The sequence below is a fragment of the Gallinula chloropus genome (genome assembly GCF_964237585.1).
Source record: "Gallinula chloropus genome assembly, chromosome: 32".
Classification (NCBI taxonomy): Eukaryota; Metazoa; Chordata; class Aves; order Gruiformes; family Rallidae; genus Gallinula; species Gallinula chloropus.
In genome coordinates this window covers 188,240-203,370 of record NC_140117.1, presented here as the reverse complement: position 1 = coordinate 203,370, position 15,131 = coordinate 188,240, and the positions used below count along the sequence as shown (strand labels likewise).

The following is a 15,131-nucleotide window of genomic DNA, read 5'->3' as shown; positions in this document are numbered from 1 at the left end:
GGGGTTCACCACCCACACTCTCCGGTCCCTTCCAACCCCACAACCACCCCCCATCTGTGCCTGGGAGCTCCGGGACACCGGCACCGGTTCAGCCCCGGGAAGGCAGCCCCGTGTCTCCACACGCCCTACGCCGGGACTCCCCCCCAGCCGCTGCTCCCCCTCACACACACACACACAGAGCCCTCTGCTCCTGCCCCACGCGCGCTCCCAGGGCCCGTTTCTTTCCCAACTCCCCGCTTCCCAGACGGAAAAGCCCCCGGGGGGCCAAGGGGGGCGGGGTCGCTAGGGGCCTTCTCGGGGCGGGGGGACCCGCAGCTCCGCTCCCGCCCTGGGCTCCAACGCCCAGGAGAGGTCCCGCAGGCCGCACCCGGGAGGCCGCGGGGCCTCAGGGACCCGGCGAGGCCCTCGGGCGGCCCTAAGGCCTCGGGCCGGAGCGCTGACCTGGGGGGCGGCCTCTGCAGCGGCGGCGCGGCCGGGGACGGCTCGGGGGGCGCGGCGGGCGGCGGCCAAGAGGCCACCGAGGGGCCCCGGCAGCCATCGGCACAGAGGCACCGGCAGCCCGCGGCGGGAACGCGCCCGTCCTGCGCCGCGCCCGGCACGGCCCGGCCCCTCCTACCAGGGGGTGGGGCAGCCCCGCCATTGGCTCCGACCGCTGCCTGTCTGGGGAGGCAGAGCCCGGGCAGGAGAGGGGCGGCTCTCTCCTCTCCTCTCCTCTCCCTCTCTCTCTCCGCCCCCCCACCGCAGGTTCTGCGGCCCGAGGGACGCAGGTGGGTGGGAGCGGCCGGCGGCCCGGCCCCTCGGCAGGTTCCCCCTCCGGTCTCCTCCCCCCGGCTCAGCGGGGGAGAGGACGGAGACCCGGGGCTTACCGAGCCCTTTCCCCAGCGCTCTCCCGGCGCTCGGCGCCTGTCTCCGCTCCCGCTCCCGCAGCACCGACCGGCTCAGCCATGGCCGAAGGCTCGACTGAGCGAGAGCGGCGGGTGGGCAGGACGCGTGTCCCGGGACACGGAGCGGGGACTTGGGAAGCGTTGAACGGCCCCGCCCGGCACCGGCCGGACCGGCTGCCCGGGCAACGGCGACGCGCGACCGGCCGCCGAACCCGCCGGGAAGGGCCGAACCCCGCGGGCGGGAACGGGGCGGGTTTCCCCTGTCCCGCTGGGTTCGGCTGGGTCCCGCAGCCACCCCGCTCCCCCTGCCCTGCCCGAGCCAGAAGGGCGGGGATGCGGGGAGGGAGCGAGGGAGCTGCGCGGGCAGCCGGGGTGAGGCTTCTCGGGGTGCCCCCGGGTTTCCACCCCGAACATCCCGGCACCCCCTGTGTTTCCCTCACGTTTCTCCTTCCCGGGGAGAACAGGATTCCCCACCGAGGCAAAACTCCTCCGTGTCAGACGGGAGGAGGATCGGTCCCTTTGAACAGCCAGCGCTGGGGATCTCCTACCTTCAAGTCAGGCTGCCAGCACTAGAACTAGATGCTGCCTCTCTCAGCACAGAGCAGATGAAGCCCCCAGCCCCATTTACAGCAGCTACAAAGTCCCCACCACAAAGGCAGGGCTTATTCTCCCTGTCGTGACTTGTTGGCGCTGGTGGGCAGCGGATCAGCCGGGCTTCCAGGCCATTCTCCCTTCCCTTGTTGGAGGTGTTGTTTGTCCATCTTCTTCTCTCCTTGCTGAACATCCTGGCAGAAGGGAGGGAGGGGGAGAAAGAATTGACAAAGGAGCTCAGGAGCTCCGGGTGTGAAGGGAACGTTTGTGATCTGGGGACAGAGCAAACTGCACAGGCTGTTCCCAAGACACTGGCACGTTTGATGGGGTGGGGGGGGGGAGGGGGAGGGGGACGACACACACATATAAGGGAGCATAAAAAATCGCATTTATAATAACTAACACATCAATAAGACTAAATTCAATTACTAACTATTGCAAGATGCTTGGAGGGAAAGCTGATAAGGAGAACATAATAAATGGGAGCAAGGCTGTGACTCGTGACCCCAGCAGCCCAAGGCAGGTGGCACCTGGGACGGATAAGGAGGAAGCATCAGAAGGAAGGTAGTTCTTGGGATGGATAAGGAGGAGCCCCCTACTCACTCAGATCCCTGTGGGGACAGACAGGGACCATCTGTCAGCAGACAGACGGTCTGTTTCCAGACAGGCAGGAAGCCGGGTTTATCCCCCACCCCAGGACCCCGCTCCAGGGATCCGCATCCCTCAAGGGGGGCGGGATCGGGATATCCCGGGTCAGGGGAAACTCCGGTAGAGGAAATAAAGACCCCAGACCCATCTGTCTTTGACCGTCTCGGGGTGCACCGCTCCCGGAGGCACTGCAATACCGGGACGATGCGCGGAGCGGAGGGAGCAAGCTCCGGGTCCAACTCCCAGACCCAAAAATCCGTTTAATATAAAGTCCTCTCATCGAGAACGTATCAGATATTAAACTGATAAGAACAGATACTACACTTGATCTTAGCCAAAAGGCCGAGAAGCGATGCCTGAACCACTCCCAGCACCTCCACACACCCCCGCCGGCACTCACACAACTCACGGATGCTCCACATCGGACCCAAAACTCCCCCACGACCCGCTCGCATTCGCATTCCCCTGCCTATCCCGCCTCTTCCCGCCGGGATCCGCTGCTCCCGGCTCCGGGAAACCGGCGGAGAGCTCCGCACCGAGCACTCCCAGCAGCCCGTGCGCGCCCCGCTGCTCTCGATTTGCATGGACACGCCCCTCTCCAGCCGCTGCTCTGGCCGCTGTCCTCCCCAAACAGCACCCAGCTTCTTCCTTCCCCCTTCCTGCTCCTCCCGCCCGTCCTGATCCTTCCTTTACCTTCCCTCCCCCACTCCCACCCCCGCCCCCTCCCCCGCCCGCTCCCCCCCAGCCTTTCCCCCCTGGTTCCCAGCACCGGACACTCAGCCGAGCGCTGCGAAGCTCCCCGAGCCCCCGGGGATGGAGCAGCGGGAGCCGAGGGGAAGGTTCTCCCCGCTCCCGCTCTGCACATCGTGTAGATCCACACAAGGCTGCCCAGGGCCCCATCCAGCCCGGCCCTGAACACCTCCCGGGACTGAGCATCCCCCACCTCTCTGGGCAGCCTGTTCCAGCAGGAAGAAATGGACGTTTTAAGAAGTACAAATGCCAGAGTTCAGTGGATACACAAGAATACGCTGACCGATCAGTGACCCTTCTGTTCTCACCAAGAGGCCATGGGGGGGGCCTGGCCTCACTCAGCTGCACAGGCGACCGCTTGGACAGCGGCTCCAGAGGCTCATGGCCTTGCTGCTCAAGCCACTCTGCAACAGCCCTGCCCTGGGTTGGAACAATCCTCATTACCAATACAGGCTGGGGGATGATGTGCTGGAGAGCAGCCCTGAGGGAAAGGACTTGGGGGGACTCCTGGATGAGAAGCTGGACATGAGCCACCAATGTACATCTGCAGCCCAGAAGGGCAACCCCATCCTGGGCTACATCACCAGAACTCTGGCCAGCACAGAGAGAGAGGGGATTCTGCCCCAGTGCTCTGCTCTGGGGAGACCTCACCTGCAGTGCTGGGTCCAGCTCTGGAGCCCTCAGCACAAGAAGGACATGGACCTGCTGGAGTGGGTCCAGAGGAGGCCATGAGGATGATCTGAGGGCTGGAGCACCTCTCCTGTGAAGCCAGGCTGGGAGAGTTGGGCTGGTTCAGCCTGGAGAAGAGAAAGCTCTGGGGGCACATTACAGTCCCTTTCAGACCCCTGAAAGGTGCCTGTAGGAAGCTGGGGCAGAACTGTTCCTGCATCACCACACAGCTCAGTGTCACCCACACCCTGCTGAGGGTGCACTCGATCCCACTGTGCGTGTCACAGGTGCAAATATCCAATAGGATGGGTGGCAGGATGAACCTTGGAGGGGCAGCACTTTGTAGTGGTTTCCACTTGGACATGAAGCCATGGAGGGTAACTCTTCCTGTAACCTTTTTGTTAACCCTTTCCATGCCCATGGAGGGCTGGCAAAGCTGTTGGGGCAGCAAAGGACTCTGGGAGTGGCCCCGTTGCTACCAAGGATACGCGCAAACAGAAGCATCCAGACACCATCCTGTAGCTGACCCTCCAGCGACCATGGCGCTCCCACCTCTGTGGTGCACTTCATGGGGTCTCTCTGCCCCCACCATGATGCCACCCATCTTCCCAACCCCCTACACTGGAGGTAAGGCCTGAGCCCACTCCTGGCTGCTCAAGGACACGCTCTGAGGAACTCCACAGCCCCTCTCGCCCCTCTCCCTGCTCCCTCTCAGTGCCCTCGCGCACGCTCCTGGCCCAGCTGGGGATATGGTCACCAGCGTGTGTTCATGTCTCTCTCTCAGGACCCACCAACCTCCACCAACTGCCAGGGCAGCAGCAGCAGCCCTTCCCTGCACCCTCCCACTCACCTGGGACAGACCAGAGGTTGGTCCACACTTGGGGCCTGCTCGGTGGGTGCCTGAGGGATTCCCTCCGCCCCCCAGCCTGACACATCTCCCTCTCCCCCCTGCAGATCTGCCAAGCGGCAGCTGCTCAGAGCTCCCCAGTTCCAGTACCAGTCTGCCTCTGGCAACCCCCTCACTGCTCAGTCACGGCATCGCTCCTCTGCCTGGCACTGGGCTTCAGGGACCACACAGCTGCAGACACCCAGCAGCCTGCTTACACCAGCGGCCCCCCAGGGACAAGCACAACTGTTCCTGCCCTACAGCCATCAGGGGACAGCAGCATCGCTTCCCCAGTACCACCCGCTCCCTGTCTGCACACAGTCCATCCTCTCCAGTGGAGACACAGCCAGTCCGGTCCCCATGGATGTGGACAGTGTCTCAGGCTGGGACACCTGTCCTGTCCCTATGGATGTGGACACTGTCACAGTCTGTGACATCTCTGTGGACACAGATGTCCCCATGGAAGACGACACCCTGCCAGGCTCTACCATCTCACTTCGCCCTGTTGCAGGGATGGGGGGGAAATGAGAGGGAAGAAGAGTGTTGATTCTGTAGTTAGAACCTTTGATTACTGTTTTGTTCCGATTTTTCATTAAAAGCCATTTCTTGAGAACCTTTCTGTGTCTGCGGGGGATGGGCGGGGAGTGCAGGGGGCACCAGGCAGCACAGATCCCAATGGGCACAGTATAGGCACCCCATAGATCCCCTGCGGGCACCCTATAGATCCCCTGTGGACCCTATACGTACCCTATGGACACCCTATAGGAGCCTTATGGGAACACTATAAGCACCCAATGGGCACAATACAGGCACCCTATAGATCCCCTGCGAGCACCCCATAGACACCCTATAGGAACCTTATGGCAACCCTATTGATACCCAATGGGTACAACACAGTCACCCCATAGATCCCCTGCGGGTACCCTATAGACATCCTATAGATCATCTGTGGGCACCCTATAGATACCCTATGGACACCCTATAGAAGCCTTATGGGAACCCTATAGACATCCAATGGGCACAGTATAGGCACTCTATAGATCCCCCGCAGGCCCCCTATAGGGACCCTATGGATCCCCTGTTAGCACCCTATAGATCCTCTGTGGGCATCCTATAGATACCTTATAGACACCCTATAGATACCCTATGGACACCCTATAAGAACCTTATGGGAACCCTATAGACACCCAATGGCCACAGTATAGGTACCCTATAGATCCCCTGCGAGCACCCTATAGACACCCTATAGATATCCTATGGACAACCTACAGGAACATTATGGGAACCCTATAGACACCCTACAGATACCCTATAGGCACCCTATAGATACCCTATTGACATCCTATAGAAACCTTATAGGAACCCTATAGACACTGAGTGGGCACAATACAGACACCCTATACATCCCCTGTGGGCACCCTATAGACACCCTATGGGGAGGGGTGTAGGTACCCCCGGGGGTCTGGGTGGCCCCGTGGGTCCCTCACCTGCCGGTCCCTGGAGTCCCGGGGCCTTCTGGGGGGTGGGGGCCCAGCGACGCTGCCCCCCCTCCCCCTCCCCCTCCCCGGCCGTGCTGGCCCATGGTGGCCCTGGAGGCTGCTGGCAGCCGGGGGGTGCTGGGGGGGCCTCTGTGCCAGGGGGGTGCCGCACAGCGGGGACTGCGACTGGATGGGGACCAGCGCTGGGGGGGCTGGGGGGGCTGACGCGTGTCCCCCCTGTGCTGGCCTGGGGGGGATGCTGAGCCCCCCACTCTGGCCTGTGCCACCTCCTGTCCTCCATTGTACCTGGGGGAGCTGGGACCTTTGGGGGGTCCTGGGGGGGCTGGGGAGGATCTCTGGGGGTCAGCAGGGACAGGGTTGGGGGTGTCCAGCCCCACCCTGGATGTGACCCACAGACCGACCCTCTCGCTGCCATGAGCCACTTTATTAATTAACCAAACCCCTTAATTGGCTGGGAGCGGGGCCCAATCCGGGGGGATGGGAGGGGTGGATTGGGGTGTGGGGGGGTCTCACCCAAAACTGTGGCCCAGGGGAATAAATCTGGGACATTTCTCAGTGGGGATGAACCTTCGTTCTGCTCCCCCACCCCCTCCAGGGCTCGCTGAGACCACCCCCAGCCCCCCTCCTCCCCCTCCAATTCGGGGGCTCCCTGGGGTACCCCCAGCCCTTTGCTTTCTGCCACCCTCTCCTCGTCCCTCTGGGTCCCCCCACCAAGACCCCCTGCCCCCTCTCAGTTCAGTCTGGGGACTTCTTCCCTTCCCAGCACCCCTTCTGGGATCCCTCCCACTCCCAATGCTACGGGGACCCCCCTTGTGTCCCCCCACTCCCAGGGACACCCCCACACTCCTGGCGCTGGCCCTGTGCCTGAACCCTGAGGGGCACCCGGTCCCGCCATGGAGGAGACGTGAGTGTCCCGGGGAGGGGGGTGGGGGTGGGCCCTGGTGTCCCCCCACATCTGAGCCCCCCCTGAAGCCCCTCACCGCAGCGTCCCTTCGCTGGAAGCCTACGAAGCCGCCATGGTGCTGAGCGGGGTGGGGGACGCGCTGGGCTACCGGGGGGGTCTCTGGGAGTACTGCACCTCCGGAGCCCAGATCCACGCCGAACTGGCTGAACTGGGAGGGCTGGGGGCCATCACCCTCGAGCCCCCGCAGTGGCCCGTCAGCGATGACACCGTCCTGCACCTTGCGACTGCCGAGGGCCTGGCCACAGGTTGTGCCCCCCACTGCACCCCTCAGATGCAGGGGGGGGGAGCCCCAGTGTACCCCAGTGATGGGGGAGTTGTGGGGGGCTGTACAGGGGGGTCTGGGGGTTCCTCAGAGCTTGGGGGGATTTTTAGAGGGGGGGGGAATCTCACCATTGCACCCCACAGATGCAGGGAAGGGTCCCCAGTGTACCCCAGGGATGGGGGAGGTGTGGGGGGGGCTGTACAGGGGGGATCTGGGGGTTCCTCAGAGCTTGGGGGGATTTTTATGGGGAGAGATCTCACCATAGCCCCCCACAGATGCAGGGGAGGGTCCCCATTGTACCCCAGGGATGGGAGGGGGGGGTAGGGGGTATACCCCTGGGCTGTACAGGGTGGGGTCTGGAGCTTCTTCAGAGCTTGGGGGGATTTTTATGGGGGGGGGGGGAGATCTCACCATTGCACCCCACAGATGCAGGGGAGAGTCCCCAGAGTACTCCAGGGATAGGGGGGACATGGGGGGTATACAGGGGGGGTCTGGGGGTTCCTCAGAGCTTGGGGGAATTTTTATGGGGGGGATCTCACCATTGCACCCCACAGATACAGGGGAGGGTCCGCAGAGTACCTCAGAGATAGGGGGGACATGGGAGCTATACCCCTGGGCTGTACATGGGGGGGTCTGGGGGTTCCTCAGAGCTTGGGGGGATGTTTATGGGGAGGATCTCACCATTTCACCCCACAGATGCGGCTGGGGAGGGGTCCCCAGTGTACCCCAAAGCTGGGGGGGCATGGGGGAGTATAACCCTGGGCTGTGTGGGGAGGGGTCTGGGGGTTTCTCAGAGCTCGGGGGGGGGTTTATGGGGGGGATCTCACCATAGCTCCCCGCAGATGCAGGGGATGGTCCACAATGCACCCCAGGGATGGGAGGGAGGGGTGTGTGGGGATTCCCTGCTGTACGCCTGGGCTGTACATGGACATCTTGGGGGGACCTTATTTCTTTGGGGGATTTCTGAAGGGGGGGGGGGGGGGGGGCAGGTCACCATTATCACCCTGACCCAAACTGGGAGGGGCTTTTAGGTGCCCCCAACCATCCCCTGAGGGGTGGGGGCTCCAGAGAGTCTCTGAATGTCCCCCCAAAACCCCACGGGGGGTGTTCCCCATCTCCCCTTTCCTGGGGGTGGGTTCTATTGTACCCCAAAGCTTTGGGGGGTCAGTGGGGCGTGGGGGGGAATCAGTGGGGGGTGTGCCCACATGTCCCTGCATTCGAGGGGTCCGGGGGAGGGCTGTGGGTGCCCCTGCCCAGAGGGGCCTCACGCCGTGCCCCCAGGGCTGGAGGGGGAAGCCCTGCTGCAGGAGCTGGCTCAGCGCTACGTGGCCGCCATGAGCGACATGGAGGGCCGCAAGCCGGGCCCCACCAGTATCCTGGGTGAGTGGGGGGCCGGGGGGGGGCCGTTGGGGTCAGGTCAGGGGGTCTCACGGCCCCAACCCTTCTCCCCAACCCCCCCTGCCAGGCACCTCGCAGCTGCGGCCTGGGGAGCCGGCGGGGTACCGCATCCCCTTCAACCCCACGGGCAGCGGGTGCGGGGCCGCCATGCGGAGCCTGGCCATAGGCCTCAGGTGGGGCGGGGGGCACAGGGGTTGGGGGGGGTCAGGGCTGGGGCGGGGACGTGGGGGGGGGACAGGGAGGTGGGGGGGCGTCAGGGGTGGGGCGGGACATGGGGGTACAGGGGGTTCGGGGAGGGATCAGGGATCGGGGGGGACATGGGGTTACAGGGATTTTTGGGGAGGGTTAGGGGCGGGGCCATGGGTGGGCACAGGGGGTTGGGTGGGGGCAGGGCTGGGGACAGGGACATGGGGGGCACAAAGGGTTCAGGGAGGGTCTGGGCAGGGACATGTGGGCACAGGGGGCTCGGGGAGGGGTGTCAGGGCTGGGGGTGGGGATATGGTGGGGCACAGGGGGCTCGGGGAGGGGGGTCTGTCAGGGATTGGGGAGGTTTCATGGCGGTGACAGGGGTCGGGGGTGGAAGGGCTGAGGGGGGTTACAGGTGGTCACGGGGACGGGGGTGAGCGGCTGGACAAGAGGACATGGGGACACGGAGGGGGGGACATGGGGGTGTCAGAGTTGGGGGGTGGGGATATGAGGGTGTCAGGCTGGGATAGGGGCCATGGGGGGGACAGGGCGTACAGGAGTGTGGGGGATGGGCCATGGGGGGAGGGGCAAATGGGGGAACAGCACATCAGGGCCAAGGGGGGGGGCAGCATCGGGACGGGGGTCCCGGCCCGGGGGGCACAGGGTGGTGCCGGTGTAGGTACCCGCACGCCCGGGAGCTGCCGACGCTGATCCGGGTGAGCATCGAGAGTGGGCGCATGACCCACCACCACCCCACAGGTGGGTGCCAGGCAGGAGGGGGCAGGGCAGGGGGACACGCTGCAGCCCCTCTGAAAGCCCCATCCACACAGGGTACCTCGGGGCACTGGCGGTGGCCCTTTTTGGGGCGCTGGGGGCTCGGGGGGAGCCCCCGGAGCGCTGGGGGGCTGAGTTGATGCGGGTCCTGCCCCTGGCCTGGGACTACGTGGAAAGTGCCGGGGTGACTGTGGAGGACAATGCTGAGGCCTGGCCCTTCTTCAGGGATGCCTGGCACCGGTGAGGGGGCACTGGGAGGGTTCGCTGGGGTCACTGGTAGCACTGGGAGGGGGTGGTGGGGATACCGGGAGGGGCTCAGCGGGTCGCTGGCGTCACCCATTGCCACAAGGCTCTCTCCCAGTCCTGGCAGCGCAGTGCACTGGTGTCACTGTGCTGTGCCAGAGCCTCGATGTCCCCAGTGTCCCCTGCCGCACTGTCACTGGTGTCACTGTGCTGTGCCAGAGCCTCGATGTCCCCAGTGTCCCCTGCCGCACTGTCACTGGTGTCACTGTGCTGTGCCAGTGCCTCGATGTCCCCAGTGTCCCCTGCCCCACTGTCACTGGTGTCACTGTGCTGTGCCAGTGCCTCAGTGTCCCCAGTGTCCCCTGCCTCACTGTCACTGGTGTCACTGCCGTCCCTGGTGCCCAGTCAATCTGCAGGGTCAGCAGTGCCCACTGTGTCCCTGCTACCCCCAGTGTCCCCAAGGTCACTCCAGTGCTCCCAGAATGCCCCCAGGGTCCCCAGCATCCCTCCAGTATCCCCAGGACCCCTCCAGTGTTGCCACCCTCAACATTGGAAGCGTGTCTGAGGAGTGCTGAACACCCCCTCTGCCCCCAGTGTCCCCAGTATCCCCAGTGCTCTTGGTTTCCCTGCTGTGACCGGTGTCCCCACTGCATCCACCGCTCCAGTGTCACGAGTGACCCCAGTGACCCCAGTGACACTACATCCCTGCTGACTCCAGTTCCCCCGTTCCCCCATGTCCCTGCTGCCCCCCGGCATTCCCAGGGCCCCCAGTGCTCCCAGTGACCTCCATGTCCCCGCAGGTACCTGGAGTCCCGGGGCCTTCTGGAGGGCGGTGGCCCAGCGACGCTGCCCCCCCTGCCCTCCCCGTCCGAGCGGGACGCAGCGTACCTGGGCTGGGCACTGCAGGGGTGGCCGGGGCGCAGCGGCCACGATGCGCCCATGGTGGCCCTGGAGGCGTTGCTGGCAGCCGGGGGGTGCTGGGGGGACCTCTGTGCCAGGGGGGTGCTGCACGGCGGGGACAGCGACTCGACAGGGACCATCGCCGCGGGGTGCTGGGGGCTGCGCTGGGGGCTGGCCCAGGTCCCCCCTGGGCTGCACCGCTGCCTCGAGCACCGCGGGCGGCTGCGCGATGCTGCCCACCGCCTCCACACGCTGGCCTGGGGGGGATGCTGAGCCCCAACCCACCCAACTCTGGCCTGTGCCACCTCCTGTCCCCTGCCCAGGGAAACACCATTGTACCCCGGGGGCAGCTGGGACTGTTGTGGGGTCCTGAAGGGGTCCCAAACAGCCCTGGGAGATCCTAGGGGCAAGCAATGCCCTTCAAGGGCTCAAAGAAGCCCTGGAGACCACCACAGCCCCATCCTGCTGGCCCTACTTCCCTCCACTCTTAGAGACCCCAGAATCTCCCCGAAGAGCCTTGGGCACCCCCACAGTAAAAAAGCATCTTCCCAAATCACTGTCTGTCCAGGTTTGTGTCCTGCACCTCCTGTCCTGTCACTGCCATGGCTGAGATGTCACATGGGCAGACCTCCTGCAGCCAAACCTTCTCTAGGCTGGTCAGTTCTGGCTGACCAGCTTCTCCAAGAGGCATCCAGACATGGAGCAGCTCAGGGGCCCTTCACTGGCCTCTCACAGTTGCTCAGTCTCTTCTCCTGGTAGCCCAGAACTTGGGCCCTGTGTTCAAAGGGTGGGCTCATCATCATCATCAGTGATGGGTGGAGAGGAAGGAGCCCACAAGCCCTGCAGGTGCCACCCAGGATGGTAGAAGCCCTGGGAACCAGGAGCCATCCCCAGCCCTGGGAACCAGGGGCCATCCCCAGCCCTGGGAACCAGGAGCCATTCCCAGCCCTGGGAACCAGGAGCCATCCCCAGGGTGAGGGAACCAGGAGCCATTCCCAGCCCTGGGAACCAGGAGCCATCCCCAGGCTGGGAACCAGGAGCCATTCCCATGAGGAAGGGAAGGTGAGGCTGAGGAAGGTGGGGATGAGGAAGGGAAGGTGAGCATGAGGAAGATGAGGATGAGGAAGATGAGGATGAGGAACGGAGGGTGGGGCTAAGGAGGATGAGGATGAGGAAGGGAAGGTGGAGCTGAGGAAGGTGAGGATGAGGAAGGGATGGTGGGGATGAGGAAGATGAGGATGAGGAAGGGAAGGTGAGGATGAGAAAGGTGAGGATGAGGAAAGGAAGGTGAGGATGAGGAAGGGAAGATGGGGATGAGGAAGAGAAAGTGAGGATGAGGAAGATGAGGATGAGGAAGGGAAGATGAGGATGAGGAAGAGAAAGTGAGGATGAGGAAGATGAGGATGAGGAAGGGAAGATGAGGATGAGGAAGAGAAAGTGAGGATGAGGAAGATGATGAGGAAGGGAAGGTGAGGATGAGAAAGGTGAGGATGAGGAAGGGAAGGTGAGGATGAGGAAGATGAGGATGAGGAAGATGAGGATGAGGAAGGGAAGTTGGGGCTGAGGAGGATGGGGATGAGGAAGGGAAGGTGAGGATGAGGAAGGGAAGGTGAGGATGAGGAAGATGAGGATAAGGAAGGGAAGGTGGGGATGAGGAAGGTGAGGATGAGGAAGGGAAGATGAGGATGAGGAAGGGAGGGTGGGGCTGAGGAGGATGAGGAAGGGAAGATGAGGATGAGGAAGGGAAGGTGGGGCTGAGGAAGATGAGGATGAGGAAGATGAGGATGAGGAAGGGAAGATGAGGATGAGGAAGGGAGGGTGGGGCTGAGGAGGATGAGGATGAGGAAGGGAAGATGAGGATGAGGAAGGGAGGGTGGGGCTGAGGAGGATGAGGATGAGGAAGGGATGGTGGGGATGAGAAAGGAAGACACAACCCCCCTCCCCCTCCCCTATCCTGCCCCCATCCCACCCCATCCCCCAGCCTGCCCCATTGCCCCTCCCCCCACCCTGAGCCCCCCATTCCCCCTCTCCCATCCTGCCCCTATAACCTCTCCCACCCCTCCCCCACTGCCCCCTCCTCCCCATCCCCCTCCCCCACTGCCCCCCACCCCCCTCCCCCACCCCCAACCTGCCCCAATTACCCCCATTGCCCCTCCCCCCACCCTGAGCCCCCCATCCTGCCCCAATTGCCCCCCATTGCCCCTCCCCAACCCTGAGCCCCCCATCCCCTCCATAACCTCTCCCACCCCTCCCCACTGCCCCATCCCCCTCCCCCACCCCCATCCCCCCTCCCCCATCCCCCCACCCTGAGCCCCCATCCCCCCATAACCTCCCCCACCACCCCCCTCCTGCCCCGGACCCCTCCCCCATCCTGCCCCCCACCCCATCCCCCTCCCCCATTGCCCCCATCCCCCTCCCCCACCCCAACCTGCCCCAATTGCCCCCCCACAGCCCCTCCCCCCACCCTGAGCCCCCCATCCCCCCCATAACCTCCCCTCCCGTACCCCTCTCGCATCCTGCCCCCACCTCCATCTCCCTCCCCCACTGCCCCATCCCCCTCCCCCACCCTATCCTGCCCCAATTGCCCCTCCCCCCACCCCAAGCCCCCCATCCCCCATAACCTGTCCCCCCTCCCCCCTCCTACCCCCCACCCCCATCCCCACCCCTCCCCACTGCCCCTCCCCCCACCCTGAGCCCTCATCCCCCCATAACCCCCCATCCCCCTACCCCGCCCCCATCCTGCCCCAATTGCCCCCCCCACAGCCCCTCCCCCCACCCTGAGCCCCCCATCCCCCCCATAACCTCCCCCCGCCCCCTCCTGCCCCCCACCCCACCCCCACCCCTCCCCACAGCCCCTCCCCCCACCCTGAGCCCCCCATCCCCCCATAACCTCCCCACCGCCCCCCTCCTGCCCCCACCCCCACCCCACCGCCCCCCACAGCCCCTCCCCCCACCCCGAGCCCCCATCCCCTCCATAACCTCTCCCCCTCCCCCCTCCTGCCCCCACCCCCATCCCCCCCTCCCCACAGCCCCTCCCCCCACCCTGAGCCCCTCATCCCTCCATAACCTCCCCCCCCACCCCGTACCCCTCCCCCATCCTGCCACCACCCCCATCCCCCTCCCCACTGCCCCATCCCCCTCCCCCACCCTATCCTGCCCCAATTGCCCCTCCCCCACTCTGAACCCCCCCATCCCGCCCCAGTGCCCCTCCCCCCACCCTGAGCTCCCATCCCCCCCATAACCTCCCCCACCGCCCCATCCCCCTCCCCCACCCCCAACCTGCCCCAATTGCCCCCCCACAGCCCCTCCCCCCACCCTGAGCCCCCCATCCCCCCCATAACCTCCCCCCCCGCCCCCTCCTGCCCCGGACCCCTCCCCCATCCTGCCCCCAGGCCCATCCCCTCCCCCACTGCCCCATCCCCCTCCCCCACCCCAGCCCCATCTCCCCCATTGCCCCTCCCCCCACTCTGAGACCCCCATTCCCCCTCCCCCACTGACCCCCTCCTCCCCATACCCCTCCCCCATCCTGCCCCGACCCCCATCCCCCTCCCCCACCCCCATCCTGCCCCAATTGCCCCCCCACTACCCCTCCCCCCACCCTGAGCCCCCCACACCCCCATAACCTCCCCCACGCCTCCCCCACTGCCCCATTCCCCTCCCCCACCCCAACCTGCCCCAATTGCCCCCATTGCCCCTGCCCCTCCCCCACCCCAGCCCCATCTTACCCATTGCCCCTCCCCCACCCTGAGCCCCCCACCCCTCCCCATTGCCCCTCCCCCCACCCTGAGCCCCTCCCCCCCTCCCCCTCCCCCCCACCCCTCCCCATTGCCCCTCCCCCACCCTGAGCCCCTCCCCCCTCCCCTTCCCCTCCCCCTCCCCTTCCCCTCCCCCCACCCCCACCCCTCCCCACTGCCCCTCCCCCACCCTGAGCCCTCCCCCCTCCCCTTCCCCTCCCCACTGCCCCTTCCCCTCCCCCCACCCTGAGCCCCTCCCCTCTCCCCTTCCCCTCCCCCCACCCCTCCCCATTGCCCCTCCCCCCACCCTGAGCCCCTCCCGCCTCCCTTCCCTTCCCCCCTCCCCTTCCCCTCCCCTCCCCCTCCCCATTGCCCCTCCCCCACCCTGAGCCCCTCCCCCCTCCCCTTCCCCTCCCCCTCCCCCCCACCCCTCCCCACTGCCCCTCCCCCCACCCTGAGCCCCTCCCCCCTCCCCTTCCCCTCCCCCCCACCCCTCCCCACTGCCCCTCCCCCCACCCTGAGCCCCTCCCCCCTCCCCTTCCCCTCCCCCCACCCCTCCCCACTGCCCCTCCCCCCACCCTGAGCCCCTCCCCCCTCCCCTTCCCCTCCCCCCCACCCCTCCCCACTGCCCCTCCCCCACCCTGAGCCCCTCCCCCCCTCCCCTTGGCCCCCCCCTTGCCTCCCGCGGCCCCTCCCCCCCCCCCCCGCGGCTCCCCCGTTGCCCCGGGCAACACCCTGCGCCT

At 65.6% G+C, this 15,131-nt stretch overlaps 2 protein-coding genes and 1 pseudogene across 3 annotated transcripts in view; 2 read left to right on the top strand and 1 right to left on the bottom strand.

The window, feature by feature from the left end:
• The window catches only part of LOC311202908 (butyrophilin subfamily 1 member A1-like), a 197,971-nt pseudogene that overhangs the window by 79,173 nt on the left and 103,667 nt on the right, over positions 1 to 15,131 (bottom strand). The window lies entirely within an intron of this gene.
• On the top strand, positions 6,821 to 11,168 carry LOC311202825 (ADP-ribosylhydrolase ARH1-like; the record flags this gene model as incomplete). Its single annotated transcript, XM_084277475.1, has 7 exons — positions 6,821 to 6,831; positions 6,913 to 7,136; positions 8,435 to 8,533; positions 8,619 to 8,724; positions 9,417 to 9,496; positions 9,568 to 9,751; positions 10,555 to 11,168. 7 exons carry the CDS (start codon positions 6,821 to 6,823, stop codon positions 10,925 to 10,927), a joined length of 1,077 nt encoding a protein of 358 aa, XP_084133601.1. The 3' UTR covers positions 10,928 to 11,168.
• The window catches only part of COL11A2 (collagen type XI alpha 2 chain), a gene marked incomplete at both ends in the record, with an annotated part of 15,912 nt that continues 12,693 nt past the window's right edge, over positions 11,913 to 15,131 (top strand). The window contains one exon of the mRNA XM_084277474.1: positions 11,913 to 11,921. Within this exon, the coding sequence (XP_084133600.1) occupies positions 11,913 to 11,921 (9 nt within the window). The remainder of the gene's footprint in view (positions 11,922 to 15,131) is intronic.